The sequence below is a fragment of the Pelobates fuscus genome, chromosome 12, assembly GCF_036172605.1.
Source record: "Pelobates fuscus isolate aPelFus1 chromosome 12, aPelFus1.pri, whole genome shotgun sequence".
NCBI classification, from domain to species: domain Eukaryota; kingdom Metazoa; phylum Chordata; class Amphibia; order Anura; family Pelobatidae; genus Pelobates; species Pelobates fuscus.
The window spans coordinates 2677871-2703920 of NC_086328.1; the positions used below are offsets into that span (position 1 = coordinate 2677871).

Here is a 26050-nt window from a genome sequence, read left to right on the forward strand (position 1 = left end):
GAACACTCGCCCTCTCCTCCTCTCCTCCATAACCTGGAACACTTGCCCTGTCCTCCCCCCCATCACCTGGAACACTCGCCCTGTCCTCCTCCCCCCCCATCACCTGGAACACTTGCCCTGTCCTCCCCCCCCATCACCTGGAACACTCGCCCTGTCCTCCTCCCCCCCCCATCACCTGGAACACTTGCCCTGTCCTCCTCCCCCCATCACCTGGAACACTCGCCCTCTCCCCCATCACCTGGAACACTCGCCCAGTCCTCCTCTCCCCCATCACCTGGAACACTCGCCTTGTCCTCCTCTCCCCCATCACCTGGAACACTTGCCCAGTTCTCCTCCCCCCCCCCATCACCTGGAACACTTGCCCTGTCCTCCTCCCCCCCATCACCTGGAACACTCGCCCTCTCCCCCATCACCTGGAACACTCGCCCAGTCCTCCTCTCCCCCATCACCTGGAACACTCGCCTTGTCCTCCTCTCCCCCATCACCTGGAACACTCACCCTGTGTTCCCCCCCATCATCTGGAACACTCGCCCTGTCCTCCTCTCCCCCAGCACCTGCAGCACTCGCCCAGTCCTCCTCCCCCCATCACCTGGAACACTCGCCCTCTCCTCCTCTCCTCCATAACCTGGAACACTTGCCCTGTCCTCCTCTCCCCCATCACCTGGAACACTCGCCCTGTCCTCCTCTCCCCCCCATCACCTGGAACACTTGCCCTGTCCTCCTCCCCCCATCACCTGTAACACTCGCCCTCTCCCCCATCACCGGGAACACTCGCCCAGTCTTCCTCTCCCCCATCACCTGGAACACTCGCCCAGTCCTCCTCCCCCCCCCCATCACCTGGAACACTCACCCTGTCCTCCCCCCCCCCCCCCCCCATCACCTGGAACACTTGCCCTGTCCTCCTCTCCTCCATAACCTGGAACACTCGCCCTGTCCTCCCCCCCATCACCTGGAACACTCGCCCTGTCCTCCTCTCCCCCATCACCTGGAACACTCGCCCTGTCCTCCTCTCCCCCATCACCTGGAACACACGCCCTCCTGTCCCCCCTCCCCCCTCCCCCCCACACCCTTATCAGAACTACACTTGTAAGGAAGCCTGATAAGTTACAATAACCCCCTTCCTGCATCACATACAGATATCTATATGACATCATCCATGTGGCAGAACTGTTTATGGAGCCCTTTCCCTCCCAGGGGCAAAACATGGCTCAGCTGGCAGTGCTGTTTACAGGATGATCCTGCACGTTTCCATGGAGTACTACATTGGCTGAGTTCTCACTACACACTAAATACTCGTTAATTCCAAACACTTCCTTACGAGGATCTGGCTGTATGTCTGGGATGAATGCTCAGACTGATCCATTGCCCAGTAAATGATGGGGTGCAGATCAAAGCTGGATCTCTATGAGAAATGCATTTGGATTCATTTAGTTTGTATAATGGGAGGAGAGATGGCAGACTGTGTGTAGTACATACTATAATTTGGGCTCCTAGATGCTGGACAGATGACAGCTTGCCGTTTCCATTTATTAACCTGACATTATGTATCACCCACCCTGCAGATAATTCCAGAGGTAAACAGGACTATTAGGTCTCTATAGAAGGGATTTTACCATCTTTTAATGGTTTGTTTGTCCTGGGGAATATGAAAATACATTCAGAAATATATATATATATATAGATATATAGAGAGAGAGAGAGAGAGAGAGAGAGAGAGAGAGAGAGAGAGAGAGAGAGAGAGAGAGAGAGAGAGAGAGAGAGAGAGAGAGAATTGAATTTATATATATATATATATCTTTATCTTTATATAAGGATCTCTATGTGAGAGGGCATCTCTCTGTATCAGGGTCTCTTTTAGAGGGGGTCTCTCTGTGTCAGTCTCCCTGTATCGGGGTCTCTGTATTCGAGGGGGTCTCTGCATTAGGTTATAGGATCTCTGTTTTTGGTGGGTTCTCTGTTAGAGGTGTCTCTCTGTATGAGGATCTCTGGGTTAGAGGGAGTCTCTTTGCATTAGGATCTGTTACGGGGTCTCTCTTTATTAGGTTACCTGTATGATGTGATGAATGAGGGATCTCTAAGTATATTAGAGTTGATGATGATCTGTGAGTTTAAGGAGGTTGTGTGGGGTGTGTGGGGTGTGTGTGTGTGTGTGTGTGTGTATATATATAAATAAGGAAATTAGAAAAACGAGATGCACTCACAGGTCTTCATATACGTGAAAAAATGGTGCTTTATTAATCCATTAGGTGTATACAAAAATCGACCTTTTGCATTCACCTAATGGATTAATAAAGCACCGTTTTTTCACGTATATGAAGACCTGTGAGTGCATCTCGTTTTTCTAATTTCCTTATATATTGGACGCCAGAGATTTAGCATCCAGGCAAGAGATTTCTATTCCTTCTGTAAGGAGAGTGCCAAGCCTTCACCTTATTATAAATATATATATAATAAGCAGGCTCTGTGCTGTATGTATGTATGTGTGTGTGTGTGTGTGTGTGTGTGTGTGTGTGTGTGTATATATATAAATAAAATAATAAGCAGGCTCTGTGCTGTTCTGTATGTATGTTTGTGTATATATATATATATAATAAGCAGGCTCTGTGCTGTGCTGTATGTATGTATTATGTATGTCTGTATATATATATATATATATATATATATATATATAATAAGCAGGCTCTGTGCTGTATGTATGTATGTATGTGTGTATGTATGTATTATGTATGTTTGTGTATATATATATATATAATAAGCAGGCTCTGTGCTGTGCTGTATGTATGTATTATGTATGTTTGTATATATATATATATATATATATATATATATAATAAGCAGGCTCTGTGCTGTATGTATGTATGTGTGTATGTATGTATTATGTATGTTTGTGTATATAGATATATAATAAGCAGGCTCTGTGCTGTATGTATGTATGTATGTGTGTATGTATGTATTATGTATGTTTGTGTATATATATATAATAAGCAGGCTCTGTGCTGTATGTATGTATGTATGTGTATGTATGTATGTATTATGTATGTTTGTGTATATAGATATATAATAAGCAGGCTCTGTGCTGTATGTATGTATGTATGTGTGTATGTATGTATTATGTATGTTTGTGTATATATATATATATATATATATATAATAAGCAGGCTCTGTGCTGTATGTATGTATGTGTGTATGTATGTATGTATTATGTATGTTTGTGTATATATATATATATATAATAAGCAGGCTCTGTGCTGTATTATGTATGTTTGTGTGTATGTATGTTTGTGTATATATATATATATATAATAAGCAGGCTCTGTGCTGTGCTGTATGTATGTATTATGTATGTTTGTATATATATATATATATATAATAAGCAGGCTCTGTGCTGTATGTATGTATGTATGTATGTGTGTATGTATGTATTATGTATGTTTGTGTATATAGATATATAATAAGCAGGCTCTGTGCTGTATGTATGTATGTATGTATGTATGTATTATGTATGTTTGTGTATATAGATATATAATAAGCAGGCTCTGTGCTGTATGTATGTATGTGTGTATGTATGTATTATGTATGTTTGTGTATATATATATATAATAAGCAGGCTCTGTGCTGTATGTATGTATGTATGTGTGTATGTATGTTTGTGTGTGTATATATATATATAATAAGCAGGCTCTGTGCTGTATGTATGTATGTATGTGTGTATGTATGTTTGTGTGTGTATATATATATATAATAAGCAGGCTCTGTGCTGTGGTCCCCCTATTTCACACAGACATTGGCTGCCTCCCTCTCCTCCATGTGACAGGTCTGTGTCCCTCCCATCTCAGATCCCTCTCTCCCCAGTCTGCACTGCAGCCTGTCACCCTCCGAAGGGCTGCACCAGTCTCTCTGTCTGTACTGGAATAGAGCTGCTCCCCACTATCGCCCTCTGCTAAAACCCTGGTAAATGCCTCTCCCAGGACCCTGGCTCAGCGCTGCAGGGATGATTGTGGGAGGCTGTGTCTGGCTGCTTTTCCTCCTGGACATGGGGCATCAGGAGACTGACATCAACTAGAAAGGACTCAACAGGGGGAAATAATAATAAGTGGGGGGAGAAGGGGTGGGGGAGGTGGGTGACATTGATTCACTAGGGAGGAGGTCGCAGCCGTTCTGGATTCCCTGGAATTCTCTCTCCTTTTCTCGCTTTGATCTCCCTGGATTTGACCCAGCGGGGTGGAAACTGGATTTTGCCCCTGGTTTCAAGGGTAACTGTAAATCTGAGGACAGCAGGGGCCCCGTCTGAGAGCAGCATGGAGTCCGTGGATAAGGAATGCGGGGCGCTAGGGGGTCTCTTCCAGGCCATCATCAATGACATGAAGGTAAGTGGTTCCTGTGAATATTGCAATTCTAGGAGCTCTGCGAATATTGCAATGCTGGGAGCTCTGCGAATATTGCAATGCTGGGAGCTCTGCAAACATTGCAATGCTGGGAGCTCTGCGAATATTGCAATGCTGGGAGCTCTGCGAATATTGCAATGCTGGGAGCTCTGTGAATATTGCAATGCTGGGAGCTCTGCAAACATTGCAATGCTGGGAGCTCTGCGAATATTGCAATGCTGGGAGCTCTGTGAATATTGCAATGCTGGGAGCTCTGCGAATATTGCAATGCTAGGAGCTCTGTGAATATTGCAATGCTGGGAGCTCTGCGAATATTGCAATGCTGGGAGCTCTGCGAATATTGCAATGCTGGGAGCTCTGCGAATATTGCAATGCTGGGAGCTCTGCGAATATTGCAATGCTGGGAGCTCTGCGAATATTGCAATGCTGGGAGCTCTGCGAATATTGCAATGCTGGGAGCTCTGCGAATATTGCAATGCTGGGAGCTCTGCGAATATTGCAATGCTGGGAGCTCTGCAAACATTGCAATGCTGGGAGCTCTGTGAATATTGCAATGCTGGGAGCTCTGCAAACATTGCAATGCTGGGAGCTCTGCGAATATTGCAATGCTGGGAGCTCTGCGAATATTGCAATTCTAGGAGCTCTGTGAATATTGCAATGCTGGGAGCTCTGCGAATATTGCAATGCTGGGAGCTCTGCGAATATTGCAATGCTGGGAGCTCTGCGAATATTGCAATGCTGGGAGCTCTGCGAATATTGCAATGCTGGGAGCTCTGCGAATATTGCAATGCTGGGAGCTCTGCGAATATTGCAATGCTGGGAGCTCTGCGAATATTGCAATGCTGGGAGCTCTGCGAATATTGCAATGCTGGGAGCTCTGCGAATATTGCAATGCTGGGAGCTCTGCAAACATTGCAATGCTGGGAGCTCTGCGAATATTGCAATGCTGGGAGCTCTGCAAATATTGCAATGTTGGGAGCTCTGCAAATATTGCAATGTTGGGAGCTCTGCAAATATTGCAATGTTGGGAGCTCTGCGAATATTGCAATGTTGGGAGCTCTGCGAATATTGCAATGCTGGGAGCTCTGTGAATATTGCAATTCTAGGAGCTCTGCGAATATTGCAATGTTGGGAGCTCTGTGAATATTGCAATGCTGGGAGCTCTGTGAATATTGCAATGCTGGGAGCTCTGAATATTGCAATGCTGGGAGCTCTGTGAATATTGCAATGGTGGGAGCTCTGTGAATATTGCAATGCTGGGAGCTTTGCGAATATTGCAATTCTAGGAGCTCTGTGAATATTGCAATGCTGGGAGCTCTGTGAATCACGATTTGCTGCATTGTTAATGGCATCGCTAGAGGCTGCACAGCTCGATCCAATGGAAGGACATATTACACTCACATTGGGCAGTGCCCGCTGCTTGGCACCGCTAGGGGACTGCGTCTCAGGACATTTTATGGGCACAGCTCTGTCACCCAGTCAATGGGGATGGGTCATTTCTTTAAATCCTGGCAGATTGGGGGAGGGATCCGGCACGGGGCTGGCTGCCTGGTATTTGACAACTGTGTGCAATTCAGAGATGGTAGCCTTTCAGAGCCCACCCATTACTACCCCATCTATTAACCCATCTCTGCCCCTGGGCATCTATTAGTCCATCTCTGCTCCTGGGTTCCAGGTAAGCCATCTCTGCTCCTGGGTTCCAGGTTATCCATCTCTGCTCCTGGTTACCAGGTAAGCCATCTCTGCTCCTGGTTACCAGGTAAGCCATCTCTGCTCCTGGGTTCCAGGTAAGCCATCTCTGCTCCTGGGTTCCAGGTAAGCCATCTCTGCTCCTGGGTTCCAGGTTATCCATCTCTGCTCCTGGTTACCAGGTAAGCCATCTCTGCTGCTGGGTACCTGGTAAGCCATCTCTGCTCCTGGTTACCAGGTAAGCCATCTCTGCTCCTGGTTACCAGGTAAGCCATCTCTGCTCCTGGTTACCAGGTAAGCCATCTCTGCTCCTGGTTACCAGGTAAGCCATCTCTGCTGCTGGGTACCAGGTAAGCCATCTCTGCTGCTGGGTACCTGGTAAGCCATCTCTGCTGCTGGGTACCTGGTAAGCCATCTCTGCTCCTGGTTACCAGGTAAGCCATCTCTGCTCCTGGTTACCAGGTAAGCCATCTCTGCTCCTGGTTACCAGGTAAGCCATCTCTGCTGCTGGGTACCAGGTAAGCCATCTCTGCTGCTGGGTACCTGGTAAGCCATCTCTGCTCCTGGTTACCAGGTAAGCCATCTCTGCTCCTGGTTACCAGGTAAGCCATCTCTGCTCCTGGTTACCAGGTAAGCCATCTCTGCTCCTGGTTACCAGGTAAGCCATCTCTGCTCCTGGTTTCCAGGTAAGCCATCTCTGCTCCTGGTTACCAGGTAAGCCATCTCTGCTGCTGGGTACCAGGTAAGCCATCTCTGCTGCTGGGTACCTGGTAAGCCATCTCTGCTGCTGGGTACCAGGTAAGCCATCTCTGCTGCTGGGTACCAGGTAAGCCATCTCTGCTGCTGGGTACCAGGTAAGCCATCTCTGCTGCTGGGTACCTGGTAAGCCATCTCTGCTGCTGGGTACCTGGTAAGCCATCTCTGGTGCTGGGTACCAGGTAAGCCATCTCTGCTCCTGGTTACCAGGTAAGCCATCTCTGCTCCTGGTTACCAGGTAAGCCATCTCTGCTCCTGGTTACCAGGTAAGCCATCTCTGCTGCTGGGTACCAGGTAAGCCATCTCTGCTGCTGGGTACCTGGTAAGCCATCTCTGCTGCTGGGTACCAGGTAAGCCATCTCTGCTCCTGGTTACCAGGTAAGCCATCTCTGCTCCTGGTTACCAGGTAAGCCATCTCTGCTCCTGGTTACCAGGTAAGCCATCTCTGCTCCTGGGTACCAGGTAAGCCATCTCTGCTGCTGGGTACCTGGTAAGCCATCTCTGCTCCTGGGTACCAGGTAAGCCTTCTCTTCTCCTGGTTACCAGGTAACCCATCTCTGCTGCTGGGTACCTGGTAAGCCATCTCTGCTCCTGGTTACCAGGTAAGCCATCTCTGCTCCTGGTTACCAGGTAAGCCATCTCTGCTCCTGGTTACCAGGTAAGCCATCTCTGCTCCTGGGTACCAGGTAAGCCATCTCTGCTGCTGGGTACCTGGTAAGCCATCTCTGCTCCTGGGTACCAGGTAAGCCTTCTCTGCTCCTGGTTACCAGGTAACCCATCTCTGCTGCTGGGTACCTGGTAAGCCATCTCTGCTCCTGGTTACCAGGTAAGCCATCTCTGCTCCTGGTTACCAGGTAAGCCATCTCTGCTGCTGGGTACCTGGTAAGCCATCTCTGCTCCTGGTTTCCAGGTAACCCATCTCTGCTGCTGGGTACCTGGTAAGCCATCTCTGCTCCTGGTTACCTGGTAAGCCATCTTTGCTCCTTGTTACCTGTTAAGCCATCTTTGCTCCTTGTTACCTGTTAAGCCATCTTTGCTCCTGGTTACTAGGTAAGCCATCTCTGCTCCTGGTTACCTGGTAAGCCATCTTTGCTGCTGGGTACCTGGTAAGCCATCTCTGCTCCTGGTTACCTGGTAAGCCATCTTTGCTCCTTGTTACCTGTTAAGCCATCTCTGCTGCTGGGTACCTGGTAAGCCATCTCTGCTGCTGGGTACCTGGTAAGCCATCTCTGCTGAGTAGGGAAGATCCCCTTTCATGCAGAGGATCTGTTAACTCTTGTCCTAGAAGACACATGTGCATGGTCTATTAACCCCATTCACAGCTGCCACATCCATAGCCAGATGTGATCTGATCAAAGCCCTTCTTCCGCTACATAAAGATGAAGGTCACTATGTTGCCTGTGCCTTCCGTCCTTGCACCTGCTCAGGCGCTGCCATTGGTGTGTGGGTATCAGGGGAGCAGTGCTAGAGGCAGGGGCTCTGTTTTCAGAAGAGAGGCATACTGATAGAAAGCACATTAGGGACGTGTCTGATTGTGGATCACCATGTGTGCATGGGGGCATTAAATGAGCTCCTGCAGAAACCAATTAGAGTCAAGGATGGAAGAAAGAAACATGCACTGATAGAAAAGACCACCCAACAACACTACATTGATATCTGCCAAAGCTTGATCAATTACCAGCTCCATCAAAATTAAGGCTACTACACACAATCACATACACAACACAGACTCTGCGCTCATGGCTGATAGGGGCACAGACCGGGGTGAATGGGGAATGTGGGTTGGCACAATTAGATTAGCCATTATTAGTCTGGGTGCTGGGGGTACAGATGAGGGGGGAGTTTAGGATGGTACGGTTAGATTAGCCATTATTGGTCTGGGTGCTGGGGGTACAGATGAGGGGGGAGTTTAGGATGGCATGGTTAGATTAGCCATTATTGGTCTGGGTGCTGGGGGTACAGATGAGGGGGAGTGTAGGTTGGCATGATGTGATTAGCCATTATTAGTCTGGGTGCTGGGGGTACAGATGAGAGGGGAGTGTAGGATGGCATGGTTAGATTAGCGATTATTAGTCTGGGTGCTGGGGGTACAGATGAGGGGGAGTGTAGGATGGCATGGTTAGATTAGCCATTATTAGTCTGGGTGCTGGGGGTACAGATGAGGGGGAGTGTAGGCTGGCATGGTTAGATTAGCCATTATTAGTCTGGGTGCTGGGGGTACAGATGAGGGGGAGTGTAGGATGGCATGGTTAGATTAGCCATTATTAGTCTGGGTGCTGGGGGTACAGATGAGGGGGAGTGTAGGATGGCATGGTTAGATTAGCCATTATTAGTCTGGGTGCTGGGGGTACAGATGAGGGGGAGTGTAGGATGGCATGGTTAGATTAGCCATTATTAGTCTGGGTGCTGGGGGTACAGATGAGGGGGGAGTTTAGGATGGTACGGTTAGATTAGCCATTATTGGTCTGGGTGCTGGGGGTACAGATGAGGGGGGAGTTTAGGATGGCATGGTTAGATTAGCCATTATTGGTCTGGGTGCTGGGGGTACAGATGAGGGGGAGTGTAGGTTGGCATGATGTGATTAGCCATTATTAGTCTGGGTGCTGGGGGTACAGATGAGAGGGGAGTGTAGGATGGCATGGTTAGATTAGCGATTATTAGTCTGGGTGCTGGGGGTACAGATGAGGGGGAGTGTAGGATGGCATGGTTAGATTAGCCATTATTAGTCTGGGTGCTGGGGGTACAGATGAGGGGGAGTGTAGGCTGGCATGGTTAGATTAGCCATTATTAGTCTGGGTGCTGGGGGTACAGATGAGGGGGAGTGTAGGATGGCATGGTTAGATTAGCCATTATTAGTCTGGGTGCTGGGGGTACAGATGAGGGGGAGTGTAGGATGGCATGGTTAGATTAGCCATTATTAGTCTGGGTGCTGGGGGTACAGATGAGGGGGAGTGTAGGATGGCATGGTTAGATTAGCCATTATTAGTCTGGGTGCTGGGGGTACAGATGAGAGGGGAGTGTAGGATGGCATGGTTAGATTAGCGATTATTAGTCTGGGTGCTGGGGGTACAGATGAGGGGGAGTGTAGGCTGGCATGGTTAGATTAGCCATTATTAGTCTGGGTGCTGGGGGTACAGATGAGGGGGAGTGTAGGCTGGCATGGTTAGATTAGCCATTATTAGTCTGGGTGCTGGGGGTACAGATGAGAGGGGAGTGTAGGATGGCATGGTTAGATTAGCCATTATTAGTCTGGGTGCTGGGGGTACAGATGAGAGGGGAGTGTAGGCTGGCATGGTTAGATTAGCGATTATTAGTCTGGGTGCTGGGGGTACAGATGAGGGGGAGTGTAGGATGGCATGGTTAGATTAGCCATTATTAGTCTGGGTGCTGGGGGTACAGATGAGGGGGAGTGTAGGCTGGCATGGTTAGATTAGCCATTATTAGTCTGGGTGCTGGGGGTACAGATGAGAGGGGAGTGTAGGCTGGCATGGTTAGATTAGCGATTATTAGTCTGGGTGCTGGGGGTACAGATGAGGGGGAGTGTAGGATGGCATGGTTAGATTAGCCATTATTAGTCTGGGTGCTGGGGGTACAGATGAGAGGGGAGTGTAGGATGGCATGGTTAGATTAGCGATTATTAGTCTGGGTGCTGGGGGTACAGATGAGGGGGAGTGTAGGCTGGCATGGTTAGATTAGCCATTATTAGTCTGGGTGCTGGGGGTACAGATGAGGGGGAGTGTAGGATGGCATAGTTAGATTAGCCATTATTAGTCTGGGTGCTGGGGGTAAAGATGAGGGGGGAGTGTAGGATGGCATGGTGTGATTAGCGATTATTAGTCTGGGTGCTGGGGGTACAGATGAGGGGGAGTGTAGGCTGGCATGGTTAGATTAGCCATTATTAGTCTGGGTGCTGGGGGTACAGATGAGGGGGAGTGTAGGATGGCATGGTTAGATTAGCCATTATTAGTCTGGGTGCTGGGGGTACAGATGAGAGGGGAGTGTAGGATGGCATGGTTAGATTAGCGATTATTAGTCTGGGTGCTGGGGGTACAGATGAGGGGGAGTGTAGGCTGGCATGGTTAGATTAGCCATTATTAGTCTGGGTGCTGGGGGTACAGATGAGGGGGAGTGTAGGATGGCATGGTTAGATTAGCCATTATTAGTCTGGGTGCTGGGGGTACAGATGAGAGGGGAGTGTAGGATGGCATGGTTAGATTAGCGATTATTAGTCTGGGTGCTGGGGGTACAGATGAGGGGGAGTGTAGGCTGGCATGGTTAGATTAGCCATTATTAGTCTGGGTGCTGGGGGTACAGATGAGGGGGAGTGTAGGATGGCATGGTTAGATTAGCCATTATTAGTCTGGGTGCTGGGGGTAAAGATGAGGGGGGAGTGTAGGATGGCATGGTGTGATTAGCGATTATTAGTCTGGGTGCTGGGGGTACAGATGAGGGGGAGTGTAGGCTGGCATGGTTAGATTAGCGATTATTAGTCTGGGTGCTGGGGGTACAGATGAGGGGGGAGTGTAGGATGGCATGGTGTGATTAGCGATTATTAGTCTGGGTGCTGGGGGTACAGATGAGGGGGAGTGTAGGCTGGCATGGTTAGATTAGCGATTATTAGTCTGGGTGCTGGGGGTACAGATGAGGGGGAGTGTAGGATGGCATGGTTAGATTAGCCATTATTAGTCTGGGTGCTGGGGGTACAGATGAGAGGGGAGTGTAGGATGGCATGGTTAGATTAGCCATTATTAGTCTGGGTGCTGGGGGTACAGATGAGGGGGGAGTGTAGGATGGCATGGTGTGATTAGCGATTATTAGTCTGGGTGCTGGGGGTACAGATGAGGGGGAGTGTAGGCTGGCATGGTTAGATTAGCGATTATTAGTCTGGGTGCTGGGGGTACAGATGAGGGGGAGTGTAGGATGGCATGGTTAGATTAGCCATTATTAGTCTGGGTGCTGGGGGTACAGATGAGGGGGAGTGTAGGTTGGCATGGTTAGATTAGCCATTATTAGTCTGGGTGCTGGGGGTACAGATGAGGGGGAGTGTAGGCTGGCATGGTTAGATTAGCGATTATTAGTCTGGGTGCTGGGGGTACAGATGAGAGGGGAGTGTAGGATGGCATGGTTAGATTAGCCATTATTAGTCTGGGTGCTGGGGGTACAGATGAGGGGGAGTGTAGCTTGGCATGGTTAGATGAGCCATTGGTGCTGGGGGTACAGATGAGAGGGAGTGTAGGATGGCATGGTGTGATCAGCCATTATTAGTCTGGGTGCTGGGGGTAAAGATGAGGGGGAGTGTAGGATGGCATGGTAAGATTAGCCATTATTAGTCTGGGTGCTGGGGGTACAGATGAGGGGGAGTGTAGGTTGGCATGGTGTGATTAGCCATTATTAGTCTGGGTGCTGGGGGTACAGATGAGAGGGAGTGTAGGATGGCATGGTTAGATTAGCCATTATTAGTCTGGGTGCTGGGGGTACAGATGAGGGGGAGTGTAGGCTGGCATGGTTAGATTAGCCATTATTAGTCTGGGTGCTGGGGGTACAGATGAGGGGAGTGTAGGCTGGCATGGTTAGATTAGCGATTATTAGTCTGGGTGCTGGGGTACAGATGAGGGGGAGTGTAGGATGGTACGGTTAGATCAGCGATTATTAGTCTGGGTGCTGTGGGTACAGATGAGGGGGGAGTGTAGGATGGCATGGTTAGATTAGCGATTATTAGTCTGGATGCTGGGGGTACAGATGAGGGAGAGTGTAGGCTGGCATGGTTAGATGAGCCATTGGTGCTGGGGGTACAGATGAGGGGGAGTGTAGGCTGGCATGGTTAGATGAGCCATTGGTGCTGGGGGTACAGATGAGGGTGGAGTGTAGCTTGGCATGGCATAATTACCCTTTAGTAGTCTGGATTAAAATTGCAAATGTGGATACAGCCTGGGCGTTTAACCCCCTCCCTCCCACATGTTTATTCAATGCGTAGGATTTGCAGAAACAGATCTGATATTGTCAAAGCTTTCTGCAGGTTATACACATCAGTCCTACAAACCATATTATTGGCCCTCATACCAGTTCACTGGTGAATGGCACCGTGTTTTTACATAAACCCTCCCTCACACTCCAACTCTCACAGATAATACATTAAATTCAGAAATGTAGAAAATTACCAGCAATTTTGCCATTCAGAATTATCCTCATTTTACCGCTGAAGTGGTGTCATTTGTGTTTTAATTTACTGCATTTTATTCTTTCTGAATTCTGTACATGGGGCAGACACAACATATACCTGATGAGCTTACAGTCTAAACGTAAGTGGATGTGAACTGTGGTGCTGATGGTAGGTTAGCTGGCTATGGTATTAAGAGGAGGGCTACTGTGAGTAGCCAGCTTCAATTTATAGATGAGAGAAAGGATTTCTGGCGCTTGTTTTGTTTAAATTTGGCAGCTGATACTTCCCAAACCAGAGTCTCTTCTTTCGGGCCGTAGAATAGGAGATACTGGAAAGGAGTGTTGGGAAGCAGCGCCTTCAGGGTACTCACAGGTCCGTATAGGTGTAATAAAAGAGCAAGAGATCGAATATAGTGTAATATTTCTTTAGACTGGTAAAGATAAAGGAAAAACACTCACAATTTTTTGGAGCTTTTGAGAAAGCAAGTGTTTTTAAGCTGTATTTTGGTTTTATTAAGTTGTCTTTAAATAGAAATAGTTTTTACTGATATTGGACTTTCCCGATTTTACCATTGAAGATTTTATCTGGAGGATTCACCCTTTTATTTCCTTGGTGGGAAGATACCACCTATGCTGTATGGGATTGAGCAAAACCTGGCTTGCTCTCTATATGTGAGTATACCTACTTTTATTACTTTCTTTTTATATATAACAGAGAGCACTATATCCGGTTTTATTTTCATTTCTATATTGGAGAATTTCACACTGCAATTGATGATAAATACACCCACTCGTGACACTAGAGCGACCCACTCTCAAAGGACCAGAAGCACCTACATATCCACCGGCGGGGAACATACCGCCCAGGCGTATACATCTGGAGATGATCATAAGTTCCAGAAAGTTGAGTGTTTTTCCTTTATAATTATATTCACCAGTTTAACCCCTTAAGGACCAAGCTTCTGGAATAAAAGGGAATCATGACATGTCACACATGTCATGTGTCCTTAAGGGGTTAAGGAAATATTACACTATATTTGATCTCTTGCTCTTTTTTTACACCTACACGGACCTGTGAGCACCATGAAGGCGCTGCTTCCCAACACCCCTTTCCAGTTTCAATTTATGGCTCACTGGAAATGAAGAAGAATCCCAGTCTAAAACCACCGACACGGGAATGGTGAACCCAGGCTAAAACCACTGACACGGGAATGGTGAATCCCAGACTAAAATAACCCACACGGGAATGGTGAATCCCAGACTAATATAACCCACACGGGAATGGTGAATCCCAGACTAATATAACCCACACGGGAATGGTGAATCCCAGACTAAAATAACCCACACGGGAATGGTGAACCCAGGCTAAAATAACCCACACGGGAATGGTGAATCCCAGGCTAAAATAACCCACACGGGAATGGTGAATACCAGGCTAAAATAACCCCTCACGGGAATGGTGAACCCAGGCTAAAATAACCCACATGGGAATGGTGAATCGCAGACTAAAACCACCGACACGGGAATGGTGAATCGCAGACTAAAACCACCGACACGGGAATGGTGAACCCAGGCTAAAATAACCCACATGGGAATGGTGAATCCCAGGCTAAAATAACCCACACGGGAATGGTGAATCCCAGGCTAAAATAACCCCTCACGGGAATGGTGAACCCAGGCTAAAATAACCCACATGGGAATGGTGAATCGCAGACTAAAACCACCGACACGGGAATGGTGAATCCCAGACTAAAATAACCCACACGGGAATGGTGAACCCAGGCTAAAATAACCCACACGGGAATGGTGAATCCCAGACTAAAATAACCCACACGGGAATGGTGAACCCAGGCTAAAATAACCCACATGGGAATGGTGAATCGCAGACTAAAACCACCGACACGGGAATGGTGAATCCCAGGCTAAAATAACCCACACAGGAATGGTGAATCCCAGGCTAAAATAACCCACACGGGAATGGTGAATCCCAGGCTAAAATAACCCACACGGGAATGGTGAATCCCAGACTAAAATAACCCACACGGGAATGGTGAATCCCAGACTAAAATAACCCACACGGGAATGGTGAATCCCAGACTAAAATAACCCACACGGGAATGGTGAATCCCAGACTAAAATAACCCACACGGGAATGGTGAATCCCAGGCTAAAATAACCCACACGGGAATGGTGAATCCCAGACTAAAATAACCCACACGGGAATGGTGAATCCCAGGCTAAAACCACCGACACGGGAATGGTGAATCCCAGACTAAAATAACCCACACGGGAATGGTGAAGCTGATAATACTTCCTGCACATGCAAGGAGACAATGTTTCAATGTACATGTGATATTCTGACACTTACCTACTCTAGGAGCCCACTATTCCTTCTACTTACTCTGCCAGATCATTAGATTGGAGGGCAGAAACACATTATGTCAATATACATGGACTTCTTCATTACCAGCAAATAAATGGCTTTGTCAGAGCATTCCCTCCACACCCTGCACCATTTACAGTTATTTTATAATCCTGGGTATTCCTAGGATAATATCCCAGGTTGCCATGGTGGCAATGAATTTTGTCCTGGCGCCTGGATATTTGTCAGCCCTGGCCACATTGGGGCCCCCAAGGCAGGCAACTGTGAGCAAGGTGGTGGCGAGGTAGCTGTAATCTTCCTGCTTTTCTTGCTTTGCTTCCTGCTGGGATGCCGGGAGCTGGAATATGATGTCACTCCATCCCCGGAATCACTAAACGGCACACCAAGGAGCAGAACAGGAAGATGACAGCAACCACACTGGATACAAGGGAAAGGATCCACTCCAGCTCTTACAAAGATAGGGAGGCTGGGTGGCATTAAATAAAATAAAAATTGTGAGTGTGTCGTTTTGCGTGATTGTCCCCCTTCCGATTGCATGGGAAAGGTGTTTTTAAGCACCTTTTTTTCTCACGCCATGCTGGTCTCGCCACGGCTTGCATTGCATCCATGGATGAGATAATCAATCTTGATGAACTCAGCTAATCAAATGCTTTCCCATAAAAAAAACATTGGAGGCTATTGTGAATGCACGCCAAAACGTTGCGCCAATTAGCATCTCCTCAGAGATGCACTGAATCAAGGCATCTCTATGGAGAACGTTCAGGGCCTCCATGCAGAGCATGGAGACACTGAACGTCGGTGCTGCATGTTGTAGAGCATTGACTCAATAAGCACCTCTCGTGGCCATCAGAGTGACTGCCACTAGAAGCGTCTCTAGGTTGTAATGTAAACACTGCCTTTCCTCTGAGGGACAGTCTAAAGACACCAGAACTACTATACTAAGCTATAGTGTACCTTTAAGAATTGTATTTTTGTCGTCGAAGATAAAGCTTTGTTAGTTTAAAAAAACTGGCTCCTAACATTTTTTTAAGCTGGCTCCCAGATTCAAAGCAAATTTGACAAGTTTGGGTCTATTTCTGTGCAGGCAGTAAATATTATAAATATTGTCTAACCCAAGGTGCATGTATAAATAGATATCCTGTCATATACGTAAGGTAGGGATGCGTTTTTCTAAATAATTCATTTTTTTTTTTTACTGATATTCCTTGTGACTTACTGCACATTTGTGTATCTACTCTTCTGTGGAATGAGAAAAAAAGAAAATCTATTGATGATTTTTATATTAAAAAATATTTTTGTTTATTTAGCTTTTATAAAGCATTTATTCTGGGGATTAAATAGAACATTATAAAACTGACATGTAAATATGAATGGTGCTTGTGACAGTCCGAACACATCACCTGAATAATGTCATTTCTCAATATAACTATAAATTAGACTTATCCAAACCCACTATACTTTCTGCAGTAATATTGATGTGAATGGACATCAATAGGGTTTTCAATCAGCAGAATGTATTTTTCTAAATGTTTCCTCCTGTCCCACAGTAGCTTGTTTGTAAGTAAATCAGAATGATTCATTTTTTCTAAATAATAAACCAAACATTTTTTTCATTCAATGGGTTTCAGTGCCCCTAAAATATTCCCAGCACGGCAAACCTCCTGGTCTCCTGTTGGCAGCGATCCAGATAAACAAAGTCATTGATAGCCTTCCTTTCTGTTGGAGGGTTTGCTAATATCTCATTTACGCGGAGCAAACGGCTGATGTGTGGTTATTATAGGTTAGCAGATTGAATGTATCATATAAAAAGCACAGCTCCTTAATACCAACATTAATCCAAGTCATCACATTGGGGGTTATTTACTAAACTGAGAATTTATAATGAATTCAAAGTGAATTTTACATTTAGGAGCATAGTTCACAAATCGTTTTTCAGTTTAACTGTTGACCTTCCATTTGAAATTCACTTTGACTTCTCACTTTAGTGAATAACCCTGATTGTGTCAAATCATGTCCTAAAATGATAACCCAAAGAATCCTCGCTCAGGACTGGGAGACAATGTTTCCAGGTACATAAATGGCAGTTTAGTGAATAACCCTGATTGTGTCAAATCGTATCCTAAAATGATAAACCAAAAAGTCCTCCCTTGGAGCTGAAGGGGTTAAAACCCCTTCAGTTACTAACTTCAATCCGGCGCTGGTGACCTCTCCTTCCCCGCCGACGTCAGATCCCGAGTGCAGCGGAATGCCCATGCACGGCAAGAGCCGCGTGCGCATTCAAACAGTCTATAGGAAAGCATTTCTCATTGCTTTCCTATGGACCTTCTGCACGCTGAATGCGATTTTCGCATCCAGCGTCGCAGAAGCGTCTCTAGCGGCTGTCAGGAAGACCGCCACTAGAGCCTGGATTAACCCTGCTATGTAAACATAGCAGTTTCTCAGCCCTCTGCCCATATTCATCAGCCCCCTGACCCCCTTATCAATCCCCTCCTACCCCTTTATCACCCTCCTGCCCCCATTTAATCAGCCCCATGCCCCCCTTTTCAATCCCCTGCCGCCCTTCATCAACCACCTTAATAAATCCCCTGTCAATTTATCCAACCCCTGGCCACCCCTTCATCAATCCCTGCCCCCCTCATCAATTCCCTCCCACCCCTTTTTTCAGCACTCTGTCCACCTCATCAATCCCTCCAACCTCTTTATCAGCCCTCTGCCCATATTCATCAGCCCCCTCACCAATCCCCTCCCACCCCTTTGCCACCATTCAGCCTCCTGACCCCCTCATCAACCCCCCCACCCCTTTCCTCAGCCCTCTGCCCCCATTCATCAGCCCCCTGACCCCCTCATCAACCCCCTCCCACCCCTTTTCTCAGCCCTCTACCCCCATTCATCAGCCCCCTAACCCTTCATCAATCCCCTCCCACCCCTTTAACAGCCCTCTGCCCCCATTCATCAGCCCCCTCCCACCCCTTTATCAGCCATCTGCCCCCATTTATCAGCCCCCTGAACCCCTCATCAATCCCCTCCCACTTCTTTATCACCAACCTACCCCCCTTTAATCAGCCCCATGGCCCCCTTTTCAATTCCCTGCCGCACTTCATTGGCCCCCTTAATAAGTCCCCTGCCAATTAATCCAATCCCTGCCACCCACTTCATCAATCCCCTGCTTCCCTTAATTAAACTCCTGCACCCCTTTAACAAAACCTATTTAAAAAAAAAAAAAAAGGGAACAGTCACTCACATTAAAGGCTGCTGCTCCCTGGACTGAGCTGTCAGTCCACCTCTCCGCCGATTGAAGAGCATCGGGTGCTGCCCTCACTCACTGAATTGTATCCTTCCACGGCTCCCTCTGAAGACAGAGCCCATCGACGTCACGCCCCCACGCTCCTCCTCCACACTCGGCCGGCCTGTGAGTGACCAACTGTGAGCTGTGTTGGCCGCCCGACACCCCTTTTGCCATGGCGCCCTGTGCGGCCGCACAGCTCGCACATCCCTAAGGCCGGCCCTGGCTATAGGCATAGTATGGTAAATGTCCCCCTTTTAAATTAGTTTTGGCGCCAAACGCATGGAGCCGCCCTTTGGTGTCCTATATCGGCACCCCTCGCGGCCGCCAAATTGGTGCTCGCAAGGGTTTACCGCGTCGCTTCCGGTTCAGCGTTTGGCTTTCCAGCTGCCAGTTCTTAGGGGAGTGTTCAGCTTGTTATTATACTCCCAATATATTCAGGGAATAATTAACCCATCACAAGTCCCAAATATCACACACAATATGGAAAAGAAGGAAGTAAAAGAAAAAACAAAGGCATTCCATAGTGAATTGTAAAATGGATGATATATAAAAACATCTTAACATCATATACATTCACACATTTCAAAATCAATATTTAATTCCTTAGGAGAGATGGTCAAATATATATCTCATTTCAGTCTTATTCAGTAATTTGACATGGTCTTCCCCACCTCCAGGGTTTTTCCACTTTTTGTATACCAATAAAATAAAAAATAAATGTTAAAATCTCCATTGTCCATCTCCATTGTGAGCTTCATTTACATGGGCCGGAATAGAATGACTTATAATTTTGTTCTGTATATTTCTCAGATGTTCATTAATTGTAATTTTTAGTGCTTTTGTTGTCCTCCCTACATATTGGAGGCCACATTCACACGTTATGACGTATATAGCATGTCTTGTGTCACATGTAATGCGACTATTAATACTATATGCTTTATTCGTCACACTGGAGATACGTTTTTCATTTTTTTTGATTTTTCATTGATACTCCTGCATGCTTTACAGCGCCAACCAGACTTTACACAGGACACGAAGCCATGCATTTAGACTGGAAGAAAAAAGATTCCGTCTAAGGCAAAGGAAAGGTTTTTTTACTGTAAGAACAATCAGGATGTGGAATTCTCTGCCTGAAGAAGTGTTTTTATCAGAGTCCATACAGATGTTCAAACAGCTACTAGATGCATACTTGCAAAAACAGAATATTCAAGGATATAATATTTCAATGTAGGGAAATAACTGCTTGATCCAAGGATAAATCTGACTGCCATTCTGGGGTCAAGAAGGAATTTTTTTCCTAGCTTGTTGCAAAATTGTGCTTCAAACTGGGTTTTTTGCCTTCTTTTGGATCAACAGCAAAAAACAAATGTGAGGAAGGCTGAACTTGATGGACGCAAGTCTCTTTTCAGCTATGTAACTATATAACTATTACAAAAATAATAATAATATCACCTAAAATATCACCATCCCGTAATCCTTTTTTCGGGATGTAACTTCTTGTTAAAACTTTCCTAACATTATTGGCAGCCTTATATATGATTTGAGGTCTTTCTCCTATGTATATAGATACATTTTCATCCGGTTTTAAAATATGCCAATGTTTGTTAATAATTCTCTTTTAAATTTGACTTTGGGCATTAAAATCTCAAATAAAATTAACTTGTTTTGTTAACAATTTTGTTGTTCTTTTATTTTATTATAATACGCCAACAGATCTTTTCTTGGTTTGTGGAAAACATCCTTCCAGTGTTTATCTATTTCCTCATTATCATACCTCTTTTGGGAATTTTTTTTTTTTTATTTCAGATTGCTGTATAAAATCCTATTTTTTTACAATTCCTTCCTAATCTAGTGAACTTTTGAAATATTTGTAAATCATGGTTTAAAATGGTAACTCTCTTTATCTATATATAACTGTTCACATCAGTATTTTTAAAAAAAGGTTTTCATTTTAATGCAACTGGATTTAATAAAAAATACTAAGATCTAAAAAGTGTACTTATTGGATACTTATTTCACTTGTTAATATTATGCCCCAAGAATTAGAATTTTAAAAGTTTAAAAATTATTTAAGAGACACGGTCTCCTTTAAAAAATAAAAATAAATATGTAGTCTATATATCTTTTCTAGAGGACCGTAAGCTACCAAACCATGTTCTGAGAAAACAAATGAACGTTCTCAATAACACATGCATAGATTAGCATAGCTGGGTGCGAACTTGGTCCCCATCGTCGTGCCTCTTTTTTGAATATAAAATTCATTCTCAAATTCTCAAATTTAAAATTAATGAAATACCTTTTAAAATAAAGTTAATTTGTTCGTCTTTAAACTATTCAGATTTCTCTAAAAAGAACTTCACAGCCCTTCTCCTGCCCAATTATGGTGTAAAGACTACCGACATCACTAGCTACTAAAAAGTAGTCTTCACACCAGATAAAACCCTCTAAAATTTGTAGCAGATTAATGGTATCCTTAAGGTAGGCTTGACTATTCGCCACCAAGGCTTGTAATAAAATGTCTATATAGTGAGACAAGAGGGATAATAAAGAATCCACCCCTGCCACAATAGGCCTCCCAGTGGGGGCAAATTGGGTATTTGTGGAGCTTCCGTAGGATATAAATTACAGAGATCATTGGATTGGTTTTATTTTAAAGATTATATACACTTTTGTTTGAAATACCCATGTGTAACCCCTCATCCAATAATTTAATTAGTTCCCTTTTTATATCTGTCTCTTTGTTTTAAAATGTCATCAACATAAAACTTTTTAGAACATTTTAAGTCATTCTATTCTGCTCCATGTAAATCAAGCTCACAACTATAGGTGTTTGCTGCTATCTAATCATATCTTGGTAACAACCTATCTGGGGCATATTGCCTAAACCTCTTTCTATTTTGCCTTCTACCTATTTAACTATAATTTCGTTTATAGGTTCACCTGTTATCCATTACCTACAATTTCGTTTATAGGTTCTCCTTTTTTCCTTCCGCCTATAATCTCATTTATAGGATTTCCTGCTACTTTAATATGTCCAAATTCACCCCCCAAAAAAACAACGTTAACTCTTGCCAAAGTCTCTTATCTGACATGATTAAGACCATGAAATTGAGATTTTTAAAGCTTTACATTTTAATAGAAAAAGTGGAAAAATCCAGGAGGGGGGAGGGCAGGGGAAGACCATGTCAAATTACTGAATAAGACTGAAATGAGATGGATATTTGACTTATATAATTTTAAGATGTTTAAGTTAGGCCTCTCACCCACTCCAGTTCTTGATGAGTGATCTTATTTTCATCAGTTGCACCTCCTTTCTTACACCATACCTCACCCTGCAGACCGGCCGGTCTTTCAACACAAAGATCTACTGACCAGACCAAGCTCAGTGTAATAAATCCATAACTATAACGCCAAGCTCAGTGTAATAAATCCATTACTATAACACCAAGCTCAGTGTAATAAATCCATTACTATAACACCAAGCTCATTGTAATAAATCCATTACTATAACACCAAGCTCAGTGTAATAAATCCATAACTATAACGCCAAGCTCAGTGTAATAAATCCATAACTATAACACCAAGCTCAGTGTAATAAATCCATTACTATAACACCAAGCTCAGTGTAATAAATCCATTACTATAACACCAAGCTCAGTGTAATAAATCCATTACTATAACGCCAAGCTCAGTGTAATAAATCCATTACTATAACACCAAGCTCAGTGTAATAAATCCATAACTATAATGCCAAGCTCAGTGTAATAAATCCATAACTATAACACCAAGCTCAGTGTAATAAATCCATAACTATAACGCCAAGCTCAGTGTAATAAATCCATTACTATAACACCAAGCTCAGTGTAATAAATCCATTACTATAACACCAAGCTCAGTGTAATAAATCCATTACTATAACACCAAGCTCAGTGTAATAAATCCATAACTATAACGCCAAGCTCAGTGTAATAAATCCATAACTATAACACCAAGCTCAGTGTAATAAATCCATTACTATAACACCAAGCTCAGTGTAATAAATCCATTACTATAACACCAAGCTCAGTGTAATAAATCCATAAATCCCCCTCTCATAATATTGTAAAGCGCTACGGAATCTGTTGGCGCTATATAAATGGCAATAATAAATAAATAAATAAATAAATAACTATAATGCCAAGCTCAGTGTAATAAATCCATAACTATAACACCAAGCTCAGTGTAATAAATCCATAACTATAACACCAAGCTCAGTGTAATAAATCCATAACTATAACACCAAGCTCAGTGTAATAAATTCATTACTATAACACCAAGCTCAGTGTAATAAATCCATAACTATAACACCAAGCTCAGTGTAATAAATCCATAACTATAACACCAAGCTCAGTGTAATAAATCCATTACTATAACGCCAAGCTCAGTGTAATAAATCCATAACTATAACACCAAGCTCAGTGTAATAAATCCATTACTATAACACCAAGCTCAGTGTAATAAATCCATAACTATAACACCAAGCTCAGTGTAATAAATCCATAACTATAACACCAAGCTCAGTGTAATAAATCCATTACTATAACACCAAGCTCAGTGTAATAAATCCATTACTATAACGCCAAGCTCAGTGTAATAAATCCATAACACCAAGCTCAGTGTAATAAATCCATTACTATAACACCAAGCTCAGTGTAATAAATCCATAACTATAACACCAAGCTCAGTGTAATAAATCCATAACTATAACACCAAGCTCAGTGTAATAAATCCATAACTATAACACCAAGCTCAGTGTAATAAATCCATTACTATAACGCCAAGCTCAGTGTAATAAATCCATTACTATAACGCCAAGCTCAGTGTAATAAATCCATAACTATAACGCCAAGCTCAGTGTAATAAATCCATAACTATAACGCCAAGCTCAGTGTAATAAATCCATAACTATAACGCCAAGCTCAGTGTAATAAATCCATAACTATAACACCAAGCTCAGTGTAATAAATCCATTACTATAACACCAAGCTCAGTGTAATAAATCCATAACTATAACGCCAAGCTCAGTGTAATAAATCCATAACTATAACGCCAAGCTCAGTGAAATAAATCCATAACTATAACACCAAGCTCAGTGTAATAAATCCATTACTATAACACCAAGCTCAGTGTAATAAATCCATAACTATAACGCCAAGCTTAGTGTAATAAATCCATAACTATCACGCCAAGCTCAGTGTAATAAATCCATTACTATAACGCCAAGCTCAGTGTAATAAATTCATTACTATAACGCCAAGCTCAGTGTAATAAATCCATAACTATAACACCAAGCTCAGTGTAATTAATCCATTACTATAACACCAAGCTCAGTGTAATAAATCCATTACTATAACGCCAAGCTCAGTGTAATAAATCCATTACTATAACACCAAGCTCAGTGTAATAAATCCATAACTATAACGCCAAGCTCAGTGTAATAAATCCATAACTATAACACCAAGCTCAGTGTAATAAATCCATAACTATAACACCAAGCTCAGTGTAATAAATCCATAACTATAACACCAAGCTCAGTGTAATAAATCCATAACTATAACACCAAGCTCAGTGTAATAAATCCATTACTATAACACCAAGCTCAGTGTAATAAATCCATAACTATAACACCAAGCTCAGTGTAATAAATCCATAACTATAACACCAAGCTCAGTGTAATAAATCCATTACTATAACGCCAAGCTCAGTGTAATAAATCCATAACTATAACACCAAGCTCAGTGTAATAAATCCATTACTATAACACCAAGCTCAGTGTAATAAATCCATAACTATAACACCAAGCTCAGTGTAATAAATCCATAACTATAACACCAAGCTCAGTGTAATAAATCCATTACTATAACACCAAGCTCAGTGTAATAAATCCATTACTATAACGCCAAGCTCAGTGTAATAAATCCATAACACCAAGCTCAGTGTAATAAATCCATTACTATAACACCAAGCTCAGTGTAATAAATCCATAACTATAACACCAAGCTCAGTGTAATAAATCCATAACTATAACACCAAGCTCAGTGTAATAAATCCATAACTATAACACCAAGCTCAGTGTAATAAATCCATTACTATAACGCCAAGCTCAGTGTAATAAATCCATTACTATAACACCAAGCTCAGTGTAATAAATCCATAACTATAACGCCAAGCTCAGTGTAATAAATCCATAACTATAACGCCAAGCTCAGTGTAATAAATCCATAACTTTAACACCAAGCTCAGTGTAATAAATCCATAACTTTAACGCCAAGCTCAGTGTAATAAATCCATAACTTTAACACCAAGCTCAGTGTAATAAATCCATTACTATAACACCAAGCTCAGTGTAATAAATCCATAACTATAACGCCAAGCTCAGTGTAATAAATCCATTACTATAACACCAAGCTCAGTGTAATAAATCCATTACTATAACACCAAGCTCAGTGTAATAAATCCATAACTATAACACCAAGCTCAGTGTAATAAATCCATAACTATAACACCAAGCTCAGTGTAATAAATCCATAACTATAACACCAAGCTCAGTGTAATAAATCCATTACTATAACGCCAAGCTCAGTGTAATAAATCCATTACTATAACGCCAAGCTCAGTGTAATAAATCCATAACTATAACGCCAAGCTCAGTGTAATAAATCCATAACTATAACGCCAAGCTCAGTGTAATAAATCCATAACTATAACGCCAAGCTCAGTGTAATAAATCCATAACTATAACACCAAGCTCAGTGTAATAAATCCATTACTATAACACCAAGCTCAGTGTAATAAATCCATAACTATAACGCCAAGCTCAGTGTAATAAATCCATAACTATAACGCCAAGCTCAGTGAAATAAATCCATAACTATAACACCAAGCTCAGTGTAATAAATCCATTACTATAACACCAAGCTCAGTGTAATAAATCCATAACTATAACGCCAAGCTCAGTGTAATAAATCCATAACTATCACGCCAAGCTCAGTGTAATAAATCCATTACTATAACACCAAGCTCAGTGTAATAAATCCATAACTATCACGCCAAGCTCAGTGTAATAAATCCATTACTATAACACCAAGCTCAGTGTAATAAATCCATAACTATAACACCAAGCTCAGTGTAATAAATCCATTACTATAACACCAAGCTCAGTGTAATAAATCCATTACTATAACGCCAAGCTCAGTGTAATAAATCCATAACTATAACACAAAGCTCAGTGTAATAAATCCATAACTTTAACACCAAGCTCAGTGTAATAAATCCATAACTATAACGCCAAGCTCAGTGTAATAAATCCATAACTATAACACCAAGCTCAGTGTAATAAATCCATTACTATAA

At 43.7% G+C, this 26050-nt stretch overlaps 1 protein-coding gene across 2 annotated transcripts in view; it reads left to right on the forward strand.

Annotated features, from left to right (window-relative positions):
• The first annotated feature begins 3846 nt into the window (after window positions 1-3846).
• Window positions 3847-26050, forward strand: part of MTSS2 (MTSS I-BAR domain containing 2) — a 78120-nt gene continuing 55916 nt past the window's right edge. For both annotated transcript variants that reach the window (XM_063437974.1, XM_063437975.1), the window contains exon 1: window positions 3847-4367. In XM_063437974.1, the coding sequence (XP_063294044.1) occupies window positions 4299-4367 (69 nt within the window). In that variant the 5' untranslated portion in view covers window positions 3847-4298. The remainder of the gene's footprint in view (window positions 4368-26050) is intronic.